Below are 23,213 nucleotides of genomic sequence, written 5' to 3'. Positions count from 1 at the left end.
GATGAAACTTAATCAACTCTCTGGATTCAGCTGCCCATGTTCAGGAAGTAGGCAGGGGAATATATTTAACTTCACCAGGAATGGGTAGTCAGCAAAATTCAAAGTCGGGCACACTCTACAGTCAAATCCCTGGGTTCTTCAATAGTTAAACTCAAATTAAAAATAAAAGGATGGAGGGGGAAACCCAGATTAAGAGACTTAGAAGACAAAACAAGTTTTAAAAAATGGGCAAGATTAACTATAGTATTCAGGGCGCAGTGCACACTTAGGTAATACAACTATAAAGCAGAGCAAGGAGGTGATAACTATGAAACTCAGTACTTACTCTGGGGAGAAAGGAGAAAGTTGGTAGAAGACAGGGTAAATGGAGGGCCATCTGGGATGTCTGGCAAAGTTCAACTTCTTGATCTGGATGGTAGGTACAAGGGTGTTCACCATATAAAACTCATGAAACTACTAAAAATAATAATATAGAGAAATATAGAACTTGAGGCAAAGATGAATCTTAGAATATTGTATATGCCAATGGATTTGAAAGTGACATTTTCTCATGTAAGTGACCTTCATTTAATACATGATTTCCAATGGCTTCAAAGTATTGCATCATGGCAAGCATGTAACATCATTTAATTAACAATTCCATCTTTAGGTTGAATTTAACAAACATGGTTTCAGACTTCGAAAGGTGGGATGTCATTAAGACTCCATCAGGATCAATTTTTTAAACAGATATTTATTAAACCTCATCTGTGTTCTGGACAATGTGCTAAGCAGGGCATCGAAACGCAGTGAAAACAGTAAACAGCCTCATGTTTGTAACACGACTGCCCTCTAGTGGCTATCGTAAATCAAGTTCGTGAGGGAGTGAGTAATTCTTAAGATAAAAAAAAGCTTATTGATAGTGTAAATCATAGAATTTGAAGTTGATAGATATTTGAGAGTTTATCTTGCTGAACAATCTGTGAAGAATGCCTTATGAAGGAATAAAACACAAGATTCAATCACCCTTACCACATTCAGTAGAGATCTCCAGAATAATATATGATCATAACTTAATCCTTTCATCTTCCTTGGCCGTGAAACACTGAAAGCTTTTATCTCATCCCAAATCAAAAGAGACATAGTTCCCACATATCAAAGAGAAAAAATATCCGTGTGATAGGTCTACTTATCATCTAAATAAAATATACCAATAAACATTTAAAACTTGATAGGGTGGTAGAGGAAGAGATAGAAAGGAAAGACATATACAAGAAAAAAATATTGCATCAAAAATCTGTGTGAATCATCCTATTTTTTGGTAAAATTATATTAAAGAAATTAGGAAAAATATAGTTAGAGTGGCATCTACTGACTTATAAGTCGGTCACATGATGAATAATTAAGCAACAAAAGCAAATTGAGGAATACTAGGAATGGTAAGAGTCTACTTTGGCAGAAGCAAGCAAACACAAATCTGTCTATGTGTGTAGACGCTTGTATGTGTAGATATGAGCCAGTGAAAGGCAGGGAAGGATTCAAACCCAGTCTGTCGGCTTTGAGCGTAGGTAAGAGAAGAGGGCAGGGAGATGATAAACTTTTTCTTTAGCATCTTACATTGTTTTTATTGTTATGAGGAATAGGCATTTTTTAATAATATGAAATCAAAAGACTTGAATGTTAAATGTTCACAAATCAATGGACGTGACAAACTGAATCAGCCCCACGCTGCCTCTGTGTCTTTCTCTTCTCTCCATCCCGTACTCATTGTCAGGATTATGCCAACTTTGACAGTGTTATGCCTTTTCCAGTAAATGGATTTTACATAATTACACTTCGTCCAGAGGCTTTTAATCAGGCTCCTTATCAACAAAGTTTCCTCGAAGCCCTCAGATGCTTTAAATTGAGAAGTGGTTCCAGAGCTGTTTTAATATTTCACCCCAGTCCTTATTACGAATCTATCTGCATGTACATCACTTCTTGGTCAAGTAATTAAGTTTAATTGAGTAATGACTCTTAACAAGGCATGGAGTCTTCGGTGGGTCTGGGCAGATTCACCAACACACTTGCTTACCTCTCATGACTCCTGCAAACAGAGAGGGAACAGGGAGCCTTTCTGCCAAGTTCCCCAAACCCCATTTATCCTGGGAAGCTTTCCGTGCATTCTTGCTCCACCTTGTCCCTCTGGGCTCTTAGCGCTTTTTAAGACCACTATCCTATCCTCATGTTATACTGGCAGGAAATGTGTCTTTCTTCCTATAAAGATTGTAGAGTGCCTTGATGGCAGGGACTATATTTTTCATTATATTACATTTTAAGTGCCTCGGAGAGTTCCTGACACTGCCCCACCGACCTCCCCCCCCACCCGCAAATCCTTTCCTTCTTTCTGGCGCTGCGCTAGGTACAGACTTTGAGATCAAGAAATAAAGTCCCATTTCTCAAAATCTCTGAATTAGGGGTACCTGGGTGGCTCAGTCAGTTAAGCATCTGACTCTTGGTTTTGGCTTAGGTCACGATCTCAGGGTCACAAGATCGAGCCCCACGTCTGGCTCTGTACTCAGCCCAGAGTCTGCTTAAGATTTTTCCCCCTCCCTTTTCTTTTGCCCCTCCCCCTGTGTGCACTCTCTCTCGCTAAAATAAATAAATAAATAAAATCTTAAAAAAATTACTGAATTATGTGGGGGATGCAAGTAAGTAAAGAATACAGTAGAGGGCAATGAGTGTGTGGTAGGAATATGCCTAAGATGCTCTGGTGCTCAGCAGAGAGTCCTGCTGGGAATGGGAGGGGAGAGTGGTTGGCCCGGAAGGCTCCCCAGAGGAGGTGATTGTTTGTGCTGAGTCCTACAGGCCAAGGAGGCATTCACCTGGTGGAGAAGATGGGATAGGATCATTCCAGGCAGCATGTGTAGGCACCTGGCAGCTAGAACCATGACTACATTTGAGGGGTGATTACAGGTGTGTCAAGAAGAGGAGATAAGAGCTAACAGGGCCCACAAAGGCATGTCATTCTTAAATATTTATTGTCACCAAGGAAATTCCTGTGATGAGATAGTCTTTGGTGCTGAGCCTGGAAGGTTAGGCTGTGGTTGGAGTATGAGACAACCTTGGATGCCAAGCTAACAGGTTAGTATTTCGTCTCATTAGCCACGAGGGCCTAACGAGAGCTCAGCCTCCTCTTGCCCTGAAATCTTGTCGCTTTATATTTAAATCCACTGATCAACAATCAAATGTATAAAGACATAATCTAATTGTCTATTTGAACAAATTCATTGATTTTTTTAAATGGCTGTGAAGATGAGGGAATATACTCATTAAGACGTAATGAATAAATCAGAAGACAAAAGGCGTAAAAGGAAACATAAAAGAGAGTGGCTTTCAGATAGGTTGGGCCGAGGGAAAAAGCAAAGAAAGACTTGCTCCAACACGCACACTGGGCACTGGTCTAGCAGCTGCCTGTACGGAAATGATTCTTGGCTTGGCAGTTCTTTAACCAAATTATTTATCTTCTGATGGAAGTTATATATTGTTTGTGTTCTAGTCTTAGTTATTTTTTAAAAAGAAGGTAAGATTTCAATTTTGTAAGTTTTGAAGAAATTGTTTTACACATGGAATTTACTATATATGTATGTACCTGTATGTGTGTTTTCTTGTTAGGTCAATGTGAACCAATTACATTGGAACTCTGCATGAATTTACCCTACAACCATACAAATTATCCAAATTACCTTGGCCACAGGACTCAAAAGGAAGCATCCATCAGCTGGGAGTCTTCTCTTTTCCCTGCGCTTGTTCAGACGAATTGTTACAAATACCTCATGTTCTTTGCTTGCACCATTTTGGTACCAAAGTGTGATGTGAACACAAGCCAGCAGATCCCACCCTGCAGGTAATACAATGAGGTCCCCCCAAGCATCCTCATTTTCGCCTCAGGGAGAACCGAGGGATCAGAGACTTAGTTTGAGTTTAGACAAAGTCCATATTGCTAAGGAGCTCTGTATATAAAAAATAATGTGTTTAAAAGGTAAAGAAGTAGGAATTCTAAAATGAATATTTGAGTTAGGATTCATTACTGGAGTACCACACAAGGGAGGTATGAACTGCCTTTGATAAATAGTTCACATACTTAATTTTTTTAAAAGATTTTATTTATTTATTTAATGGAGAGACAGAGAGGGCAGGCACAAGCAGGGGGAGCTGAAGGCAGAGGGAGAGGGAGAAGCATGCTCCCTGCCGAGCAAGGAGCCCAATGTGGGACTTGATCCCAGGACCCTGAGATCATGACCTGAGCCAAAGGCAGACGCTTAACCGACTGAGCCACCCAGGCGCCCCAGTAGTTCACATACTTTAATCAAATAAAATCATGTTTCACTTTGGTGGATCAAGAAGCGTTCTAAAATGTGAGTTAGGCGAAGAAGGAGTATATCTGCTTTTCTCTCTGGCAACACTGATTTTTTAAAATGCTGACTTTTTATAGCACTCAAAACTTAGAGACGTTACATAAGCCGTGCACTGCAGCTTGGACAAGGGATGGACATCACTGACGTTTTTCTACCTGCTTAGATGAAACGAGGGGCAGCATTTCAAGCCTGCAGCTTGGATTTAGGATGAGAGATATCCTACTTCAGGTTAGGAGTACTACTCCGGAGCCCACCGTCTGGTCTGAGTCCTGGCTCTTTTGTGGCTGCCTTGTGGCCTGGGACAGATTTCTCAGTCCCTCTCAGTCTCAGTTCTTCGACTCTGTCTATAAAATCAAGACAGGGGACGCCTGGGTGGCTCAGTCGGTTAAGCATCTGCCTTCGGCTCAGGTCATGATCCGGGGGTCCTGGGTTTGAGCCCCACGTCGGGCTCCCTGCTCAGGGGAGAGTCTTCTCCTCCCTCTCCTTCTGCTGCTTCCCTGCTTGTGCTCTCTCTGGCAAATAAATAAATAAAAAATAAAATCAAGACAGTAACAGTGGTTGGGTTGAGTTGTTGGGAGGGTAAAGGAGTGTGCATAAATGTCAAGGCTTCTGGCTGTAAGCTCAGCGCACAAGAGCACTGATGGTAGGAGAGGAACACTACTGCTTAGTGGAAGTTTGGGCTCTTCTCTGCCACGTGTTGGGGTGTAGGCAGAGAATGTACAGGACGAGATAGCTGTCGCAGAAGTGGTTAGCTGCAGTCTTTATGCTGTTTTCCATCAAGGGGTGAATATACAGATGTCCTTGTCTAAGTGTCAGCAGTAACTGCGGGAACCATATATTGGGATCAGAAGTCACTTGGAGCTTTAAGAAAAAGCAGTAATACTGATATAGTGGACAGATGGGAAAACAGTAAATTAAATACCAAATATCACATGGATGACAAGGAAGGGGCATCTATAGAGGACAGGAAACAATAAAATTTCAAAATGAGTTGGGGAACTGAACAAATTATACAAACAGATTAAAAGTTAATGTTGCCTTGTGCAAACATAATTCTGAAAACTTCTGTAAAATGCCTTTTAAAGTATCGCTAAGAAAACATCTACTCATTTTATGTTGAAAAGTTATTTCTAAATTTTATTCCACTTTGGCTAAGCAGGGTCAAGGATAGTGAATAATAATTTGTTATAATACTTAACAAATGCTTGCATCGATTTTCTTTTCACATGTATAAAAAAATTTCCCTAATGGAGTATTCTCTGGAACAAATGTACATCCACCTATGATTTATAATTTCAGGGTTTATGTTTCACATTAAAATGCCCAAGATGAGGGCGCCTGGGTGGCTCAGATGGTTAGGCGTCTGCCTTCGACTCAGGTCATGATCCCAGGGTCCTGGGATCGAGTCCCGCATCGGGCTCCCTGCGCCTTGGGAGCCTGCTTCTCCCTCTGCTTCTCTCTCTGTCTCTCCCTCTCTCTCTCCCTCTGTCTCTCATGAATAAATAAATAAAATCTAAAAAAAAAAATAAAATAAAATAAAATGCCCAAGATGAGACTGACCCTGAGACATTATTCATCAACATTTTAGTGAACTCCCTTTAGATACTTTAGTTCTATTTCTTTAGTTTACATGTACATCTTTCATTTTCAGTGGCTCTTGAAATGAGTTTTACATTTTGATATTGGCTTATAAGAATTTTTTAAATATTCTGACAGGAATAATAATATACTCGTGTGTTCATGAAGCAATGTTGCTTTTGCCATGCCTGTTTATGGGTCTTAACATTTAGTTTTTAAGTTATGAGTCTGAAAAACCTAACATTATTGAGCCCTTACAATGTGTTAAATATTTTAGGGTAGTGCTGCTGTCTTGCTCTCAAAATATCCTTTTGGGGGAGGCCCCTACCGTCAGGGCCGTTGCTGGTGGCTGAGCGCCACATGGGTTAGGATAAGAACAGTGACGCCTGCCGTTGCAGCGCGGCGCATTGTCTTATTTTTATCGTATTACCTCACTGTATTCTTTTCATGTATTATTGTATTATTTCCACTTTATAGAAAAAATAGGAAGTGGTAGAGTCAGGCACTATACAGTGCTCTGTATAAATTAGGTATCCTATGGCAAATTTAAAATTGCAGCAATTAAATTATATACATTTTTTCTAAATCTGCAACAGAACTATTCAGTCTAACAGAGAGTTATTGAACACTATTGAACATCCTGTTTTTGCAAAACTAATATGGGAACGCCATGGCTTTGTCTTTGCCTGAGTTCTGAGGCTAAGCCAGCATCGAGTTATGCTCTGTCTTGTGCAGACTTTTTTTTTTTAAACGGGGGGGGGCAAACCATAAGAGACTTTTTTTTTTAAGATTTTATTTATTTATTTGACAGAGAGAGAGAGAGATAGCAAAAGAGGGAACACAAGCAGGGGGAGTGGGAGAGGGAGAAGCAAGCTTCCCACTGAGCAAGGAGCCCAACATGGGGCTTGATCCCTGGACCCTGGGATTGTGACCTGAGCCAAAGGCAGACACTTAATAAGTGAGCCACCCAGGCTCCCCTCTATCTTATGCAGACTTAATGTAGCTAGAGCTTTCTCTGAAACGTTCCCTATTCTATTGTTAACCCTTCCCTACCAGTTTCTAGCCAGACTGGAGCTGACCTTTCTGGAAGGGCTGCCCCATTTTATCAAGAGAGAGAGACAGTGAACTTTGTTAAAATGAATAGCTTAAAGTTTAAAACTTTTGAAGACAAATAACATATTTGAAAGGAAATAAAAAAATTGTCTAGGAACTTATTTTGGTTAATTTACTTTTTTTTTTAACTATGTAACTCATTTCTTGGTAATTTATGGAGGGAAAACCATTTTTCCCTCATAGGAAGTAAAGAAAGACACGTTGATACCTCACTTTAAAAATACGCTTTTTGTAAATGAGATGACACACATGAAAGAAAACACCTAGCACAATGTTTAGTCTATCTTTTCTTTATAAAAGGAACAAACACTTTATTTTAACCAACTTGAGCTCAGTAGAGATGGGATTGGGAGAAGTACCAAACTTTTCAACACTACCGGTCTAAGCTGAAGTGATGATGGCCATGTCTTAGGTAAGTCAGGTTGGCACATGAAATAGCTCCCGTGGCTGGTCCCCAGAGGGAGAGACCTCTCAAGTGGACGCTACTGTATAGATTCCATGACCCTTGGTGGCAGACTATCCAAACTGATGTTGAGAACTTCCTGGCTTGGAATAAAGGCATTGGAGAATGTGTCTGCTTGAAAGACAGAGAATGAGAAAGGTAAAGTTCCGAGGAGAATCTGTTTCCTGGATGTTGTTCAGGGGTGTAAACTTGCAATTAGTAGGTATAAAGGTCTTGGAGATCTTAGGCACCATATGGTGCATATAGACGAGATTGTCTTATAATCATCGAACTTGCTAAGAGTCTAGATCTTGATTATTCCAACCACAAAAGAGAAATGATAATAACGTGATAGAGATTCTATCTCTACATGACAATCACATTATAATAGAGAAATGTATCAAATCAACATGTTTCACCCTTAAATTTACATCGTGTTATGTGTGAAATATATTTCAATAGAAAACACACACAACAAATTTCTATTTCTATTTCTGTAATGAAGTTTCTCTTAGTGAAAGTATGTTGCTGGCATGCATGTCCTTTGTGGAGAGAGGTATTACTCATTTTGTTTTCCCAAATATCAATTATGTATCTGTGCATCTCTCTATATATTGGTATATACACACACTGGATACACAGAGAGACGCACACTCACACAGAATTAAAACCCTACATATATTCCTAACATACTATCTGAGGTGTAGCTATTTCTGCCTCCCACGTTTTATCTTTCTTGCTCTCTTAGAGCACTGTGTGAGCACTCCAAAGAACACTGTGAGTCTGTGCTTGGGATCGTGGGCCTACAGTGGCCTGAAGACACAGACTGCAATCAATTTCCAGAGGAAAATTCAGACAACCAAACCTGCCTAATGCCCAATGAAGCTGTGGAAGGTTAATTTTTAAATCAATTACTATGGGCTATCTAACATGGATGACTCTATCAGCTACCTTCTCAAGGTTCTATGTTAGTGTTCTTATTGTGTTCTAGTTGTCAATCAGGCTGCATGGGTGAGTGAATCTGTGAACTTGGTTACATTGCAAACCTTGGTGCTCATCTGTTAGACACTGTCTTCATTTTAAAAATAAATTGCAGAGATGTATTTAATTTTCAGGTATTTATCTTAACCATACTCAACTCATAGAGCCCATTATATGTGCATGTTGCTTTTATACTAAGGGATCCTAAGGGTAGTGGTGAGCATCAAGCCCTGGTTACTTCAAGCTTAAAGCATTTAGAGACCTTGGCAACATAGGATCATCAGGTAGAGAAATGGAATCAGGGACCTGCCCACCATGATGGAAGGATTAGAGCAGGAAACAATTTTGGCACATTAAGGGCAGCTGGGTAGTTAGAAGTCTTGGCTCCATGGGCTACTTCAGGCTCTGGCGGTCCATTGAATGGACATGGTTGTCCTTTTGGGAAGGTAGTTAAATACTGGAAAACCTAACAACACTAAACAGCTGACTGGAGAGATGATGCCAAGGATGAAGGAGAAAGATCCTGATAAGCAAATGGAGAGAGCCAAGTTAACTTTGGTTGGTTCAGCTTTGCGGAAGACCATCTTATCTTCAAGAATATCCCTTTGACAATAGCCCACACGTAGATAGATAAATGAGCTGATGGCTCCAGGCTTTCTGTCTAATGAAAATAACATTACTCATTCCTTTGAACAGAATGCTCACCTAGTCACTTCAAGTGTGGCTCTGGACGGTGTGTTCTGGCTACCAGAAGATGTGATGGCCAGGCTGACTGTGACGATGACAGTGATGAAGAAAACTGTGGTATGTGTGAAATGACAATTTTCTTGAACATACCAGAATGCCTGGTTAGGATAAAGGACTGTATATAAAAATGTCAGCTGTTTACTAATGGTCATAAGTGGTGATGAGGATTGAATGCTAATGTATTTACTTTTTTTAAGATTTTTTTATTGTTATGTTAATCACCATACATTACATCATTAGTTTTTGATGTAGTGTTCCATGATTCATTGTTTGTGCATAACACCCAGTGTTCCACGCAGAACGTGCCCTCTTTAATACCCATCACCAGGCTAACCCATCCCCCCACCCCCCTCCCCTCTAGAACCCTCAGTTTGTTTTTCAGAGTCCATCGTCTCTCATGGTTCGTCTCCCCCTCTGACTTACTCCCCTTCAATCTTCCCCTCCTGCTATCTTCTTCTTCTTCTTTTTTTTTTTTTACCAAATGACAAGGTATGAAGCAATAGGTGTTTTTCCTGTTAACTCTGTTGATTTTCCCTAAGTTATACTTCTGTTTATAACCTTGATGATATATGTGCAAATCCTTGGTAAAACGAGAAGCACTTCACAAATGTAAGGGATTATTTTTATTATTAGAGATACAAAGCAGTTGTCACCTGTCTAAAAGTCAGAACGATAGTGTCTTTGCATATGATTTCCATGTTGTTAAGTAGGCATCTAGATACATAGAGAGAGAGTTCAGGCTCCAACATTCAAATTTAATTGGAATTCATTTTCATGCCCTCTCTGATTTTTGTCTCTGTCAGCAAAGGATAAAACTCTTTCTGACGTTTCTGCACTGAGTTCCAAAATTACCAATGGAAAGGCCAGAAATGCCAATGGTAATTTGAGTGGAGCTAATTCCCATTTTATTTTCCTGCAAACCTCTGTACTTGTAACCTCAGAATGTGTCAGGGAATAAAAAACCGGCAATGCTCTTTACTAAGTGATACTCTGGAATAAAGCAAAATGATTGAAAGGCTATCCAAAGAATAGTTTGGTTATGATCATTTACCTTGTTCTGCTTACAAGTGAATTGACACTCTTTGTCTTTAAAAGCACAAAGGGCAATACATCTTTTGAAATAGTTTTATTCTTTTGGCCTTTGAGGTATGAAATATTTCCTTGCTTCCCAAAATGAATTTTCCATAGTAGACATTGCCCTTCTGGTTTAGACAAAATATCACAAGCAATAAACCAAAGTCCTATCAGTTGCTTTAAGTATGGACAAGTGCATCCTCTAGAAAATTAGACCTGTCAGAATGATGGTACAATGGCCAGGGGTAATTTTGTTAGAGAAGAACATCCAGTATTTTGAGAAGGTACTGTTGTTTGCTTGTTTGTGGTCCTAACGTAGAGAAATAAATCCAAACTCATTGAATATTCCTATATAAATGACTTACTGAGAATCTATTGGATTTGTTTGCTAAACTATGACTGCAATGGGTTATGGTATTCTGAGATGCAATTTAAAATGGATTATCTTTGATAGTTTAAAGAGATTACATGGTACTCTACTGTGGTGGCGAGGCCTAAATCTGTGGTAGGGGACTAAATATTTGATAAATATAAAAACTTAGTTTTAAATGGCCTGAGTCTTTGAATATATTCTGCAAAAAGAAATGCAAAGCACTATAGGGTTTAAATTATCCTACAGTGTCAGGTTTCTAGTTGAGCTATTGAGTTTTTATCAAGACTTCATTCACACAATTAAAGGCACAGCAGAATGATAGAGTCGGTGGTTTAATCCCTATCAACACTCAGTGTATTGGTGGCACTACTGAGAGAGAGCTCTAGTTAAGGAAAGTTAAGAGTGGAAGAGAAATTAATTCATTTGGAGTTACATTAATTGCTCCAGCAGTATTCACTTATGAGAAAACTCTCATTGAGTTTTTCAAAGTGACTGATGATAGAGATTTTACATATATTTACCGTTAGGATATATGCACACATTTGAATGGGCATGTCCAGTGCTCTGGGAGAATGAGACACTTAAAAAGCAAATGAAGAAGTCACGCTGAAGAGGGCCTAATGAAGGACTATTGGGAAATCATCCCGTTCCCACTTGTCATTTTCTCAGTTGTCCCTCTATTCCCATGGGCATGCATGGTACCATCTGGTGATGCGAACACCAGCCCCACAGAAGCTGAGTTTCAGCCCAAGCTTCACATGTTTCTGATTTATTCTGTCCATTGTGGAGTTTAATGCATTTAAAGACTTGGACTTCACCGAATAATGTGATAATTAACTATTCACTCTCACACACTGCAGATCCTCCAGAACTTCTTAAAAACAGTATGGGGTTTTCCTCTTAAAAACAATACTTGTTTCATTTATCTCTAAAATAATTGATGTGTTGGAAATTTATTTTGTATTTCTCTGGCAAATCTGCAGGAGGAAAACATGGTAGCCCAAGCACACCGTTTATAAATATGCTTTTAAGATACAGATTTCCCCTGCTATCTGAAAGTAGAGCATTCCGATGAAAACGTTCACAAGACAAAATTGTGTAAAGTGAAGAAGCAATTACCATTATGTGGTAATGTGGAAAAAATTTTGACTGTTCCCAGGCCCTAAAAATATCCTTCCTTAGGCTTTTCTAATACCTACCACACATCTTGCTAATGGATGTACAAAATAAATCGAGATAAAGCAGAGTTGCCCACAAAGGTCAAAACTATGGTGGCTTGATGTTGAGATGCTGAGTGTAGTTCCCCGGAAAGGCGCCTGGGGGCGCTACTCGCTGCTCAGGGTGCGCGCTGCCTGTGTAAAGCCTCACTGCCAAGCAAATGCTGAAGCTATTTTCCTTCGCTGTTTTTCGTAAAAGCGAAAAGCTTCTTTGGCTTTCATTCGGTTAGAGAAAATAGTTACTAACGTAGGTCTTCCGTAAAAGCGAAGTGGCATGATGCGAACTTGCGAAAAGTGGGGAATACCTGTATATGCATTAGCCTTTAGCAATGGGCAATGTTGCTCTGAAGGGTCTCCTGCTTTTGTGGTACATTTTTGTTGTTGAGGTTGTTTTGATGGTGTGATCGCTAATGTAAACAACCGCTGAAAACACTGTCGGTGTTTACAGAAATGTTTTCGGCAAGTATTTGGAAGAATTGCACAAACCGGAACACATCGTTCCAGCATCGCTTCATGGGAGGGAAACCTGAAAAATGGGAGCGATTTACAGGGTCATCGCTGTGTCAGGACAGAAGCAATTTGTAGTCTTAGAAAAGGTTGATGGCTTGTCATTCATTGAACGTATATGCTCTTTGGATGGAGCTGTGTGTAAAACTAGCAACCTGATGACAAGTTGATTTTCAACATAACATTTTCCAAGCACTGATACCTAAGCAGTGAAGGAAAAGGTGAAGATCCGGTCAGAGACGTGAACAGGAATGGTATCAAAGAAAGACAGCTGAAATAACAACGGGTTACGTTTCTGGGCTTTGCCTTCATGCAGAGATTGGAGTTGGTGGGACCGAGGTTCGATTTTGCTCAGCCTGTGTCCACGATTTGGGTGGGCTACCAGCAGAAGCAAGGTGGAACCTGGGTCGTGGTGTGAGCAGCGAGTCTTCTCAATGCAGGCAGTTAAAGGAAAATATAGCGAAGACAGTTTCATTATATTTACTAGAGAAATAAGACCCTTTATTACATAAACACAGCATCACAATTACTAATTGATCACTATTCTATATAAAAGGGTTTATACCATACGGAGAAAGATAGACAGTACAAATCCCCAAGTGTCATTAAGTGCCTTTCTGTTTATCTGCAAATGATTAAAAATCATTTCATCATCTATCTTTGGTCTCCTCTAAGGCTCCAGTAAAATAAAATCTTTAAATATAACCTTTTCTTGGGATCAGAGCACCTTTAGGCTGTTCAAAGCCTCTGACTCTGATATTTGTGGGCTGTACAGCTTGATTTTAAAAGTTTTCCAAAAGACCTTTTTTTCTAACCATTTGGACCCTTGAAGGTATTTGTATAACTTCTCACAGAGGATGGCTTACGTGGCATTTTTAGCCAATAGTAGTCTCCATGACTAGATTTCTCTTTGCTTGTGGAAAACCCTGACTTTGCTCTGACTAGTCCCTATCATGTCAGATACCCACAAATGTGCTTTCGAGATGAATCTTCAAGATGGATCTCTTATCACTCAGTAGGGTTTAATTTTTCCATGTTAAGGAAGGGACATTCTCCTTCCCTTGAGGTATTTTGCTACTCGGTTAATAGCTTTGCTATCTTATTTGGCATCTTGGGCAGGCAGCCTGAAATGGCAGGGAGGCCTTGGATTTAAATCTCAACTCAGCACGCAGAGGCTGTGTGACTTTTGGCCAGTCACTTACTCTGGGCCTCAGTTTTCTCACCTGTAAAATGTAGAGAACACTCAGTTTATCCTCCCAAGCTTGGAATGCTTATAACAGGCTTTATTTATTCCTCAGAAGGTAATAACTAAGCACCCATCAGCTACGGTGCTAGGATATCCAGGAAAGGACTCCCCTCAAAGGTCACCCAGGGGTCTCCCTGGGGGGGAGGAGTCCTCTCTTGCTTGGTCTGGTCTCTGGCAGACCAAGGCCTTGAGTATGGCAGAAGAGAGCAGGCTGGCCTGTCGTGTCTGAAGCAAGAGCCGGGCAGAATCCCTGGTTCACGTAGTAGACACAGGCAGCCGGGTGGTGTTTCATCCTGAAGGTAGTGCTTATCTGGGGGTACAGGTCCCCATCTCCAGGATTAGTCATTGAAGGGGACCCCCCAGCCTGTAGTTTAAAGCCCTTTCCACCACCCCATCCTGCCTCCTCATTGGGTCCTAGGCCGGTGCCTGTTGAAGAGGATGATATGGGGATGTCACCCCTAAACGGGAGGAGTGGGGAGGGGCTGCTGAGGAATTGGGAGCTCTGTGGTCTGTGCCGGTGTTGCTGCCCCTGACGGTCAGAACGGAGACGCATGGGGAGGCAGGTCCTCTGTTGGGGCTGCTCTAGGTCTGCTGCTGATCCTTGAGATTGGGGCTCCATCTCCCAGGGTTGCATGCTTTGGAGGGGCCTTCCCACCCACTAGGCCTGAGCCTCACTGCTGCAGCTCCTGTTGTGCACCCAAGATGGCTAGATCCAGACTGTTCCAGCCTCAGCCAGTCCAGCACCCAGATTCATCTTGCCCCTTGCTCTTCTGACCCGTTCCTCCCTGAAGATACTTATTTCATGAAGCTCAAATTAGCAGACCTAATGAGCATACCTCCTCACCTGGTATTTGCCTGAGAGATTTTTTCCAGGACAAGAAGCATCAACTTTAGGATGGTTTGCTGCCTTTACCTATGATGACAACTTTTTTGGTAGAGAAAAAAGGGTGCCCCAGCTCAGGTGGAACCTGCCTCCGGTCGGGGGAGGCTGAGGGATGGAGTAAGTGAAGAACCCAGCACAAAGCTTAGCACACTTAGTGTGAAGAAACATCTGGTTTGTCTGGGACTGCAGGCGGTTCATGGAATGAGGGACAGTTAGTGCTGAGAATAGGCAGATCCCGGGCAAGCTGGGGTGAGGTGGTCACTTTAGCAACACACCGTGGGTGTTGTCATTATCTCTGAGCTGGGGTGGTTGTGATTCTGACTTAAACAACTATTTGGTGTCATACGGGCAGCTGCGTTAAATACCCCACCCCATTCATACCTGTCTTTAATTTTTAGTGGAGTCATACTCTTTTCATTTTAAAGCATACATTTAAAACAGAATTGCACCAAAGATGTCACTTTAAAGGGACAGTTTATGTATTCCTTCACGTAATAATAATGCTGCCTTCCATGTGACTAATGTCTTGACATCTTCATCTTACTTCATTTATGTTCACCCTAACTCCACAGAAGAGGTATTAGGACACATGAGTTTTTATTAGAAAAGAGAAGATCCAGGAGGGTAAGTTAATGTTTGTAGAGGACTCGTTTAATCTGTAGAGCGACCCTATGTAGCAAGCATTATTATTACTATTTTAGAGCTATGGAAACTGAGGTTCAGAGAAGTTAAGTAACTATCCAAGGTTGCACAGCTAGTGAAATCGGAGCTAGGATTCAAATTCAGGTATCTGACTCTAAGGCTGTCCTTCCCTTGCTTTCTACCCCTCATGCACATGGTTCATTCTCATTTTACAGAGGACTGCAGCTAAGCCCTTGCACCTGGATCCCAAATGGATCTTTCTCTATAAGGCTGTGATTTGGAAACATTTATTTATTTTCTCTAAATCTCAGTTTCCTCACTTGTAAAATACTGATCATAATACTGACATTGTGGTATTATTATAAGAATTAAAACTAATATTTATAATGTGGCTATATAGTGGATAGAGAATATTATCTTATTATTATTATTACTGAGGATGCAGGTCTTACTTATGTCCCAGGAAATCACTACTTTTATGGTTTTTCATCAGCTCATTCCAAAGGTCCAAGTTCTCCAGACTTTTAGGAAGGGTAGCACGTGAATAATCAGAAAGACTCATGTTGTTTTCTCTCTTTCTTTACTAACAAGTGGTATGGTTTGTCACAAGACTGTTACTGATGTCTGTATCTGCTGCTAGATGAGACTCCAAATAATAGCCCCATGAGTTCCGGGAGTAGATATCTCTGGGCCTAAGACTATTCCAGATGTACAGCTAGTGAAACACTCTCACTGTTTATTTCCTATATTTTTGAATGGTGAGACACTTTCAATCTAATTTTAGCTCATAATAAAAATTTCTAGTGACCTATTTTGATAACTATTTTTTTTTTAATTTTTAAAAAAGATTTTATTTATTTATTTGGCAGACAGAGACACAGCGAGAGAGGGAACACAAGCAGGGGGAGCGGGAGAGGGAGAAGCAGGCTTTCCACTGAGCAGAGAGCCCAATGTGGGGCTTGATCCCAGGACGCCGGGATCATGACCTGAGCCGAAGGCAGATGCTTAACAACTGAGCCACTCAGGCGCCCTTGATAACTATTTTCAGGGAGAATTTTGAAAAAAACAGATTTTTTCTTATAATGGGTTCCAAGAAACATGAGTCAATCATCTACAAAATTTCTCTGAATTATTTGTAGTAGGTCAAATGGGAAATAGCATTTTTTAAGAAACACCTTATTTGATCACTGCTTTGCATTTCACTCACCTTAAACTGAACGATCTTTTCCCGGGAAGGGAAGAGACTTTTGGTTCCTTACATGAAAGGAAGTTCCATTTAAAATACACGTGTGTTGAAGGCCTGTCGAGCGCTAGCCGCTGTTGTAGCATGGGGGGAGGGGAAAGGAACCCAAAGATGAATGCCATGAGGACTCTTCTTCATGCACCTTGCAGCCTGGTAAGGACCATGGATCCCACTGGAATGATGAGAACACATTAGACTCTTGGCATGTTTTACATTCACAGATGTGTGAAACGCACTGCAGTTGATTCAAATGGCATTTATTAAGTTCATTGCAAGTTCTTGCTATTTCATAGGCAACTTACAGTTCAAGCTTATAGTCCTGATCTCATGCAAATTACATTAATTTCTCATATTAATTAACAAAGTTGATCTCCTTAGATCTCTTAGACTATGTTACTGAAGTGACAGCTTTTGTACCTGGCTCTTAAATTAGTTTTGTAGGTATTTGGCAGAGGAGACACCTCTTAGTAAACACACAGATGGACTTTCCATTTGTTGACTGAAATTACATTTTAAGGTAATATGCATTTAAATCATTAGGTTTTGGCATATTTACTTAAAAGCATAACTTATCATTTTATAGATGAGTCTTATATGTTAGCAAATTGACTCAGAAAGCAAAATGAGCGTTAAGGTATAGTTACGTTTTCATTTTTTTCCCATTTCCCGTATGTCACTTTTGATCTTCTCTTAGGAGAGCTGTCCTATTTATATGGCAGTATGGAGATTATTGAGTATTTCTACTCTCAAAATTACCTTTTTCATGGTATACAGAAGTCAAGACTTTTTAGGAAGAAAGAAATCATGCCTTTGGGCTATAATTTTTCTACATTGCTTGATCAAATTCATCATTATTTTGATGTCTACATCTATTGCAAATAACCTTTTCTTCTGTCTCTAGGCTGTAAAGAGAGAGATCTTTGGGAATGTCCATCCAATAAACAATGTTTGAAGCATACAGTCATCTGTGATGGGTTCCCAGACTGTCCTGATGGCATGGATGAGAAGAACTGTTGTAAGTGCCTACCTGCATTGCTCAACACAACTTTGTTTATGTTAAACATGGACTACCGCTCATTTTGAATATAAACTAGAAATTTGGAAATATGTATCAAAAGCTTATAGTATGTTCAGATCTTTTGACTGAAACTCCACTTACAAGCACATAACCAAATGTATGTAAATTATATGGATGGTGATATTATGCTAGCATTATTTATCACATGCAAAAAATTAAAACACCCCAAATATCCAAAATGAGGGGACATAAAATACAGCCATAAAATTAAATAATATACAAATATTAAAAATCAAATTAAAAGAATAATTCCTCCTGGGTTCATTACATGTCATTAGTTGAATGAAACAAAATATAAAATATTATGTACACTATTGTCCTAAGTTTTTAAAGTACACATAACCATGCATAGAAAAAGATCAGAAGGTCACAAGAAACAGTTTACAATGATTATCTCTGGGTGGTGGGATTGTTAAATTTTTGTGCTTTTCTATCTTTCCTACATTTTCTAAATGAATGACCACCACTTTTAGAACCCCCCGAAAAATTATCTCTCAAGATGTTTTATCTATTAGTAAGAGAAAGCCCAACTCAGACTGACTTAAACAGTGAAAACATTTATTATATTTTATTACCATACATATCAGATATGTCTTGTATTATCATATTTAAAAGTCAAGTGGAGGATGGATTCTTGAAGCTAGATGTGGGAGTTCAGCACCTCTTCCGTGATTCTTTTAGTTCAGCTTGACTTCACGCTGGTTCTACGAGGGTCAAAAGATGGCTGCCAAGAGCCCCTGGGGTGCCATGCTTCCTTGATCATATCCAGTGGGAGGGAGTGATGATCTCGCCCTCATCTCTGGAATATCACTTAAGGATTCACTTAGACTGGCCAGGTTTGAGCAAGGTTCCGGCTAGCATTCAGGGATCTTTGTATGGATTAGAAAAGATAACCACATAAATATCTCGATCACAAAAAGAAGCACCCCTTAGGGAGAACCAATCAGAAAAGATGCTGTTTCCTTCAGGCTGCCCCTGTTCCAGGCGAGGATGTATGATCTGGCCAATAGGGTTTGGGTGGGAACTATCTTGGAAGGCACAACCCATGAAATGGTAGGCCAAAACTCTGATCTTGGGTGACATGTTTACTGTTAGACTAATAACTTTACCCAGAAAAGAAAAATAGTTGTGGTTAGAAAATGCCATGTCCGAATGACACTAATCAGGGTCTTCTGGGACTATGGGGACCTGCACAAAATCAGGTCCCCTTAAAAAAGGCGAAAGAAAGGAGATGGATGTTAGGTAGGCAATTAAAGAGTGTTGCTATAATTATTTTTTTTAAAAGATTTATTTATTTGAGAGAGAGAGAGAACAAGCGGGTAAGGGGAGGAAGGAGAAGAGAGAGGAAGAGAATCTTAAGCTGACTTCCCACTGAGCGTGGAGCCAGACACAGGGCTCAATCTCACGACCCCTAGATTATGATCGAGCTGAAATCAAGAGTTAGATGCATAACCAAGTGAGCCACCCAGGCGCTCTGATAGTAGAGATTTTAATTTTTTATTTTATTTTATTTTTTTTAAAGATTTTATTTATTTACTTGACAGAGAGAGAGAGAGAGAGAGAACACAAGCAGGCAGAGCGGCAGGCAGAGGGAGAAGGAGAAGCAGGCTCCCCGCCGAGCAGGGAGCCGGACGTGGGGCTCGATCCCAAGACCCCAGGATTGTGACCCGAGCCGAAGGCAGCCGCCCAACCGACTGAGCCACCCAGGCGCCCCAGTAGAGATTTTTAAAGAATAAACATTATTCATATATGTGGACAGAGCTTGTTTCCATCCTGTGGTTACTTCATTCTGCTTAGCCCCAGTGCTGGGCTCATGTCACTCCAGACTTCAATCCCATTCTCTCAATTCCTGGAATTTCTGCTGCTCTGGGTACCAGTTTTTCAATCCTAGTGTTAGAACTAGACAGTCACTTGGAGATGGTAGCATTGTTTAAATGCTTGCTATTTGAATGGATTGGCATCTGTGGTATGAGTTTTTACCAATTCTGGTATTCTGTCTTGATACCTGTTTGGAGGCCCCAGTGACCAGCTTTCCTACCTTACACGCTCCTGGGACAGATGATAATGTGCATCTTAGTGAGACTCACACTCGTTTCTGAAATGTTTCCATCTTCTCGCTTGTTGTTCCCGGTGCCAGCATTTTGCCAGGATGACGAACTCGAATGCGCAAACCATGAGTGTGTGTCCCGTGAGCGCTGGTGTGATGGGGAAGCCGACTGCTTGGACAGTTCTGACGAGTGGGCCTGTGGTGAGCTGCGTGTTTCCACCATCGGGGGCACACTCTAACACCCGTCAGCCACTGAAGCTTGATATAAAGCCTAGATGACTTCACAGAGTTTACTGACCAGTTTTACCTGTTTAACGATGATAAAAGCTGGCGGTAGATTAACATAACCTAATAAAATAAAATTAAAAAAAAAAGAAAAAAGAAAAAAACACACGCCAAGGCTTAAATGTGTGTAAAATGTTATGGAGTCAATTATAAGCCTTACATAAGTTACATTTGGAATAAAAGTTTTTATTGCACTGGTGTAAAAAAAAAAAGAAAAAAAAAAAAACCTGGCCGTAGTGATTCATATATGTTGTTTCCAACTCACAGAACATCTCCCCGTAAGTTATCTCGCTGTTTGAAATGTCTATGTGATATGTAAAAACATTTGGGTTCAAACTGTTATGACCATGTGACTACTAGAATACAATTTTTAAACTCTTTTTTATCACCCAGCTTCAACAATTACCAATATTCCGTCATTCTTATGTCATCGACACCTCCTAGAATAAGGTAGTAAAGTGGATCTTCCATCTTCCCTGTAGTCTTGCGCCAGATCCAAATGAGACGACTATCTATCTAGTTCCTCACATGGACAAGACTTAAAAGTACCTCCCACCAGACCTCCAGTGTTACAATTTGTAAACTTGAGTTTGATTAATTCTATTTTCCCGCACTCATCGCTCCTTCCATTCACTGGGCTCTTTATTCAGTCCTTTGCCTCATCTGGCCACAGCATGATCATCATTTGTGCTGTGATTAATTGCACAGTGTTTCACAGGTTATCTGTGGTGTGTTAAGTAGAGAGGATGCTCTTTTATAAAATGAGAATTAGTGCATATCCCAAATTAATCCTAACTTAACACCAATTTCATACACTTGCCTTCTCACGTGCTTTCTTGAAAGGAAATGATAGGAATGAAGGTACAACTAACTCCTTATAATTATGCAAATCACTGGATAAACTCGTGGGAGTGTGCTCCACCTCTGGTTGTCTTCTAACTTGTAAAGGAAAGTTAAGAACTGCCCATCTCTTTCACTAGAACCTGTGGTTCCTTGAGGGCAGAGAACATTTCTATTTCATTTTTTCAGTCTTCCACCACACTGAGAGCCGTGCTTTGCAGAGGGCACGCATTCACCAAATGGTTCTTAATTAAAAAAAATAATGCTTTGCAGAGGGCAAGCATTCACCAAATGGTTCTTAATTAAAATAAATAAAAACAAATGTATGCAAGTGAAGCGAAAGCATGTAGAGTTAGCATTTGGTTTCCTGAGGAGAAATGTTTCTAATTAGGATTTTCCTTTTTTTTTTTTTTTTTTGTTCTCCTCAGTGACCCTCTCTAAAAATGTGAGCTCCTCTTCGTTCCTGATGGCTCACAGATCTGCCATAGAACACCACGTGTGTGCGGATGGCTGGCAGGAGACGTTAAGTCAGCTGGCCTGCAAGCAGATGGGTTTAGGGTAAGGTCAGTAGTTTGTAGCACTGATGAATTTCTCAGAGGGCTTCGCGGAAGTTGGCAATAATATCTTCCTTATGAATGCAGAGTGAGTTAGTGCTCTCAAGTAGAGCCCTTCAAAGCCTGGGAAATGAATCAGGTGAGAGGACCACATTTAATTACAGGCACCTGCTCTGAAGAGACTGGGGTGAAAACCTGCTTTGATAAAGCCTCCCGCTACAAGTAAATGGAAGTAATTGTATTTTAAGTACTTCTGAAAGGAAATGCTTTTGGTATTTGTAAAAGCACGAAGATGGTTTCTTCCGAGCAACTTGGATGGGAAAATCTTGAGATTTTTCTCCCAAGAGGTTATTGAAAATTCCTTTTTAAGCAACACACATTTTTTAGTAAGTTGAGAAATAGGACTTAAAGTTGATGGTATTTCAGTTTACCCTAAGTAATTCAGGAAGTGTAAATCAGGAAATAGTTGACCATTTTTGCTCCTTAGTAGAATAAAAAGACACTAACTCTGGCTTTGATACAAACAGACTGAGATCGATACTTTGAAAGTTGGATACTTGCTATTTTGTGGGGTTTTCTTTTTCAGTTCTATTGGAGACGAAAAGCAATAATTGAGGGTCTTAGATGTATATACAAGTGTGCATATTCACATATTTTTTTTCTTTTCAACTACTGATGTATGTGAGATTTTGGGGGGAAATGTGGAAATGATAGGAATCAAAGATAAAGGAGTTTTAAAATTCTAGAATAAAAAAATTGAGTAAATGTCATTTCCCAGGATTCCACTGAACAAACTTGAAATAATTTTACAGTAATGAGTGATCCAATTTTGGGATACCAACTAGCAGCACATTTTTGTTCTCCCAGTTTGAAAAATGTCCTAAATCCCAGTATCTTCAGCCCATTTTTCCCATTTAAAGTCCTATGTCTTTGGGAAGTTGAGTAACTGATGCTAATCTATAAGAAAAGAGCTTTCAACTTTGCCAGAGTGGAAAAATGATATTTACCAAGATCCATTAAATTATACTTCATTTTCACAACATCCTTATGGTGTCTAAATGAAATGGGATGTGATTATGATTAGAGATAAATGAAAAGTCTTTTGAATGAGCTTTATTTTCCTCTCACCAAGACACAGGTTATTTCTTATTATGAAAACTTAATTACATAATGATTGAAAATTCTACTGAGAGTTCTGAGGGAAAGTTGCAACCACAAAGATTTTGCCAGCAGAAAAATTCTTTTGACAAGTCACCCTGTTCTACTGCAAATAGAAGGGAAGGGATCTTATTTTAAATGTTCTCCTTGATATGTCTTTGATTTTTTTTTGCATATTGGATTTACATTTTTTATTGTAATGAAATATACATAACAGAAAAACTCAGCATCTTAACCATTTTAAAGTGCAAATTCCATGACATTTAGTATATACACAAAGCTGTGCAACCATCTCCATTATCTGGCTTCTTTCACTTAGCATAATGTTTTCATGCAACTATGGATCAGCACTTCATTCCTGTTTATGGCTGAAAGATATTCCATTGCATGGATATACCACATTTTTAAATTTGTTCATCCAGTCAGGGACACTTGTATGGTTTCCAGCTTTGGCTATTCTATGTGTATTGGATTTTTAAAAAGATTCTTACTCTATTTGCTCCATTTCCTTAAAATAGTGGGAAAAATGTTATTTTAATATATTAGACATTTATAATCTAAAAGGACATTTAGATTTTTTCTTTATTATTATTATTTTTTAAAAGATTTTATTCATTTATTTGACAGAGAGAGAGACAACGAGAGAGGGAACACAAGCAGGGGAGTGGGAGAAGGAGAAGCAGGCTTCCCACTGAGTGGGGAGCCCGATGTGGGGCTCGATCCCAGGACCCTGGGATCATGACCTGAGCCGAAGGCAAACACTTAATGACTGAGCCACCCAGGCCCCCCCAGATATTTTTTAAAGATAACTTTATTTCATAGAAAGGCT

At 39.9% G+C, this 23,213-nt stretch overlaps 1 protein-coding gene across 5 annotated transcripts in view; it reads left to right on the top strand.

Annotated features, from left to right (window-relative positions):
• The window catches only part of CORIN (corin, serine peptidase), a 237,543-nt gene that overhangs the window by 174,596 nt on the left and 39,734 nt on the right, over positions 1-23,213 (top strand). For all 5 annotated transcript variants that reach the window (XM_027598351.2, XM_027598352.2, XM_027598354.2 and 2 more), the window contains 6 exons: positions 3,634-3,865; positions 8,258-8,403; positions 9,187-9,294; positions 17,324-17,437; positions 19,638-19,748; positions 21,101-21,230. In XM_027598351.2, coding sequence (XP_027454152.2) covers positions 3,634-3,865; positions 8,258-8,403; positions 9,187-9,294; positions 17,324-17,437; positions 19,638-19,748; positions 21,101-21,230 — 841 coding nt within the window. The remainder of the gene's footprint in view (positions 1-3,633; positions 3,866-8,257; positions 8,404-9,186; positions 9,295-17,323; positions 17,438-19,637; positions 19,749-21,100; positions 21,231-23,213) is intronic.

The sequence above is a fragment of the Zalophus californianus genome, chromosome 2 (assembly GCF_009762305.2).
Source record: "Zalophus californianus isolate mZalCal1 chromosome 2, mZalCal1.pri.v2, whole genome shotgun sequence".
NCBI lineage: Eukaryota > Metazoa > Chordata > Mammalia > Carnivora > Otariidae > Zalophus > Zalophus californianus.
Note: the sequence above shows the minus strand (reverse complement) of the source record. Positions and strands in the feature narration are given on the sequence as shown.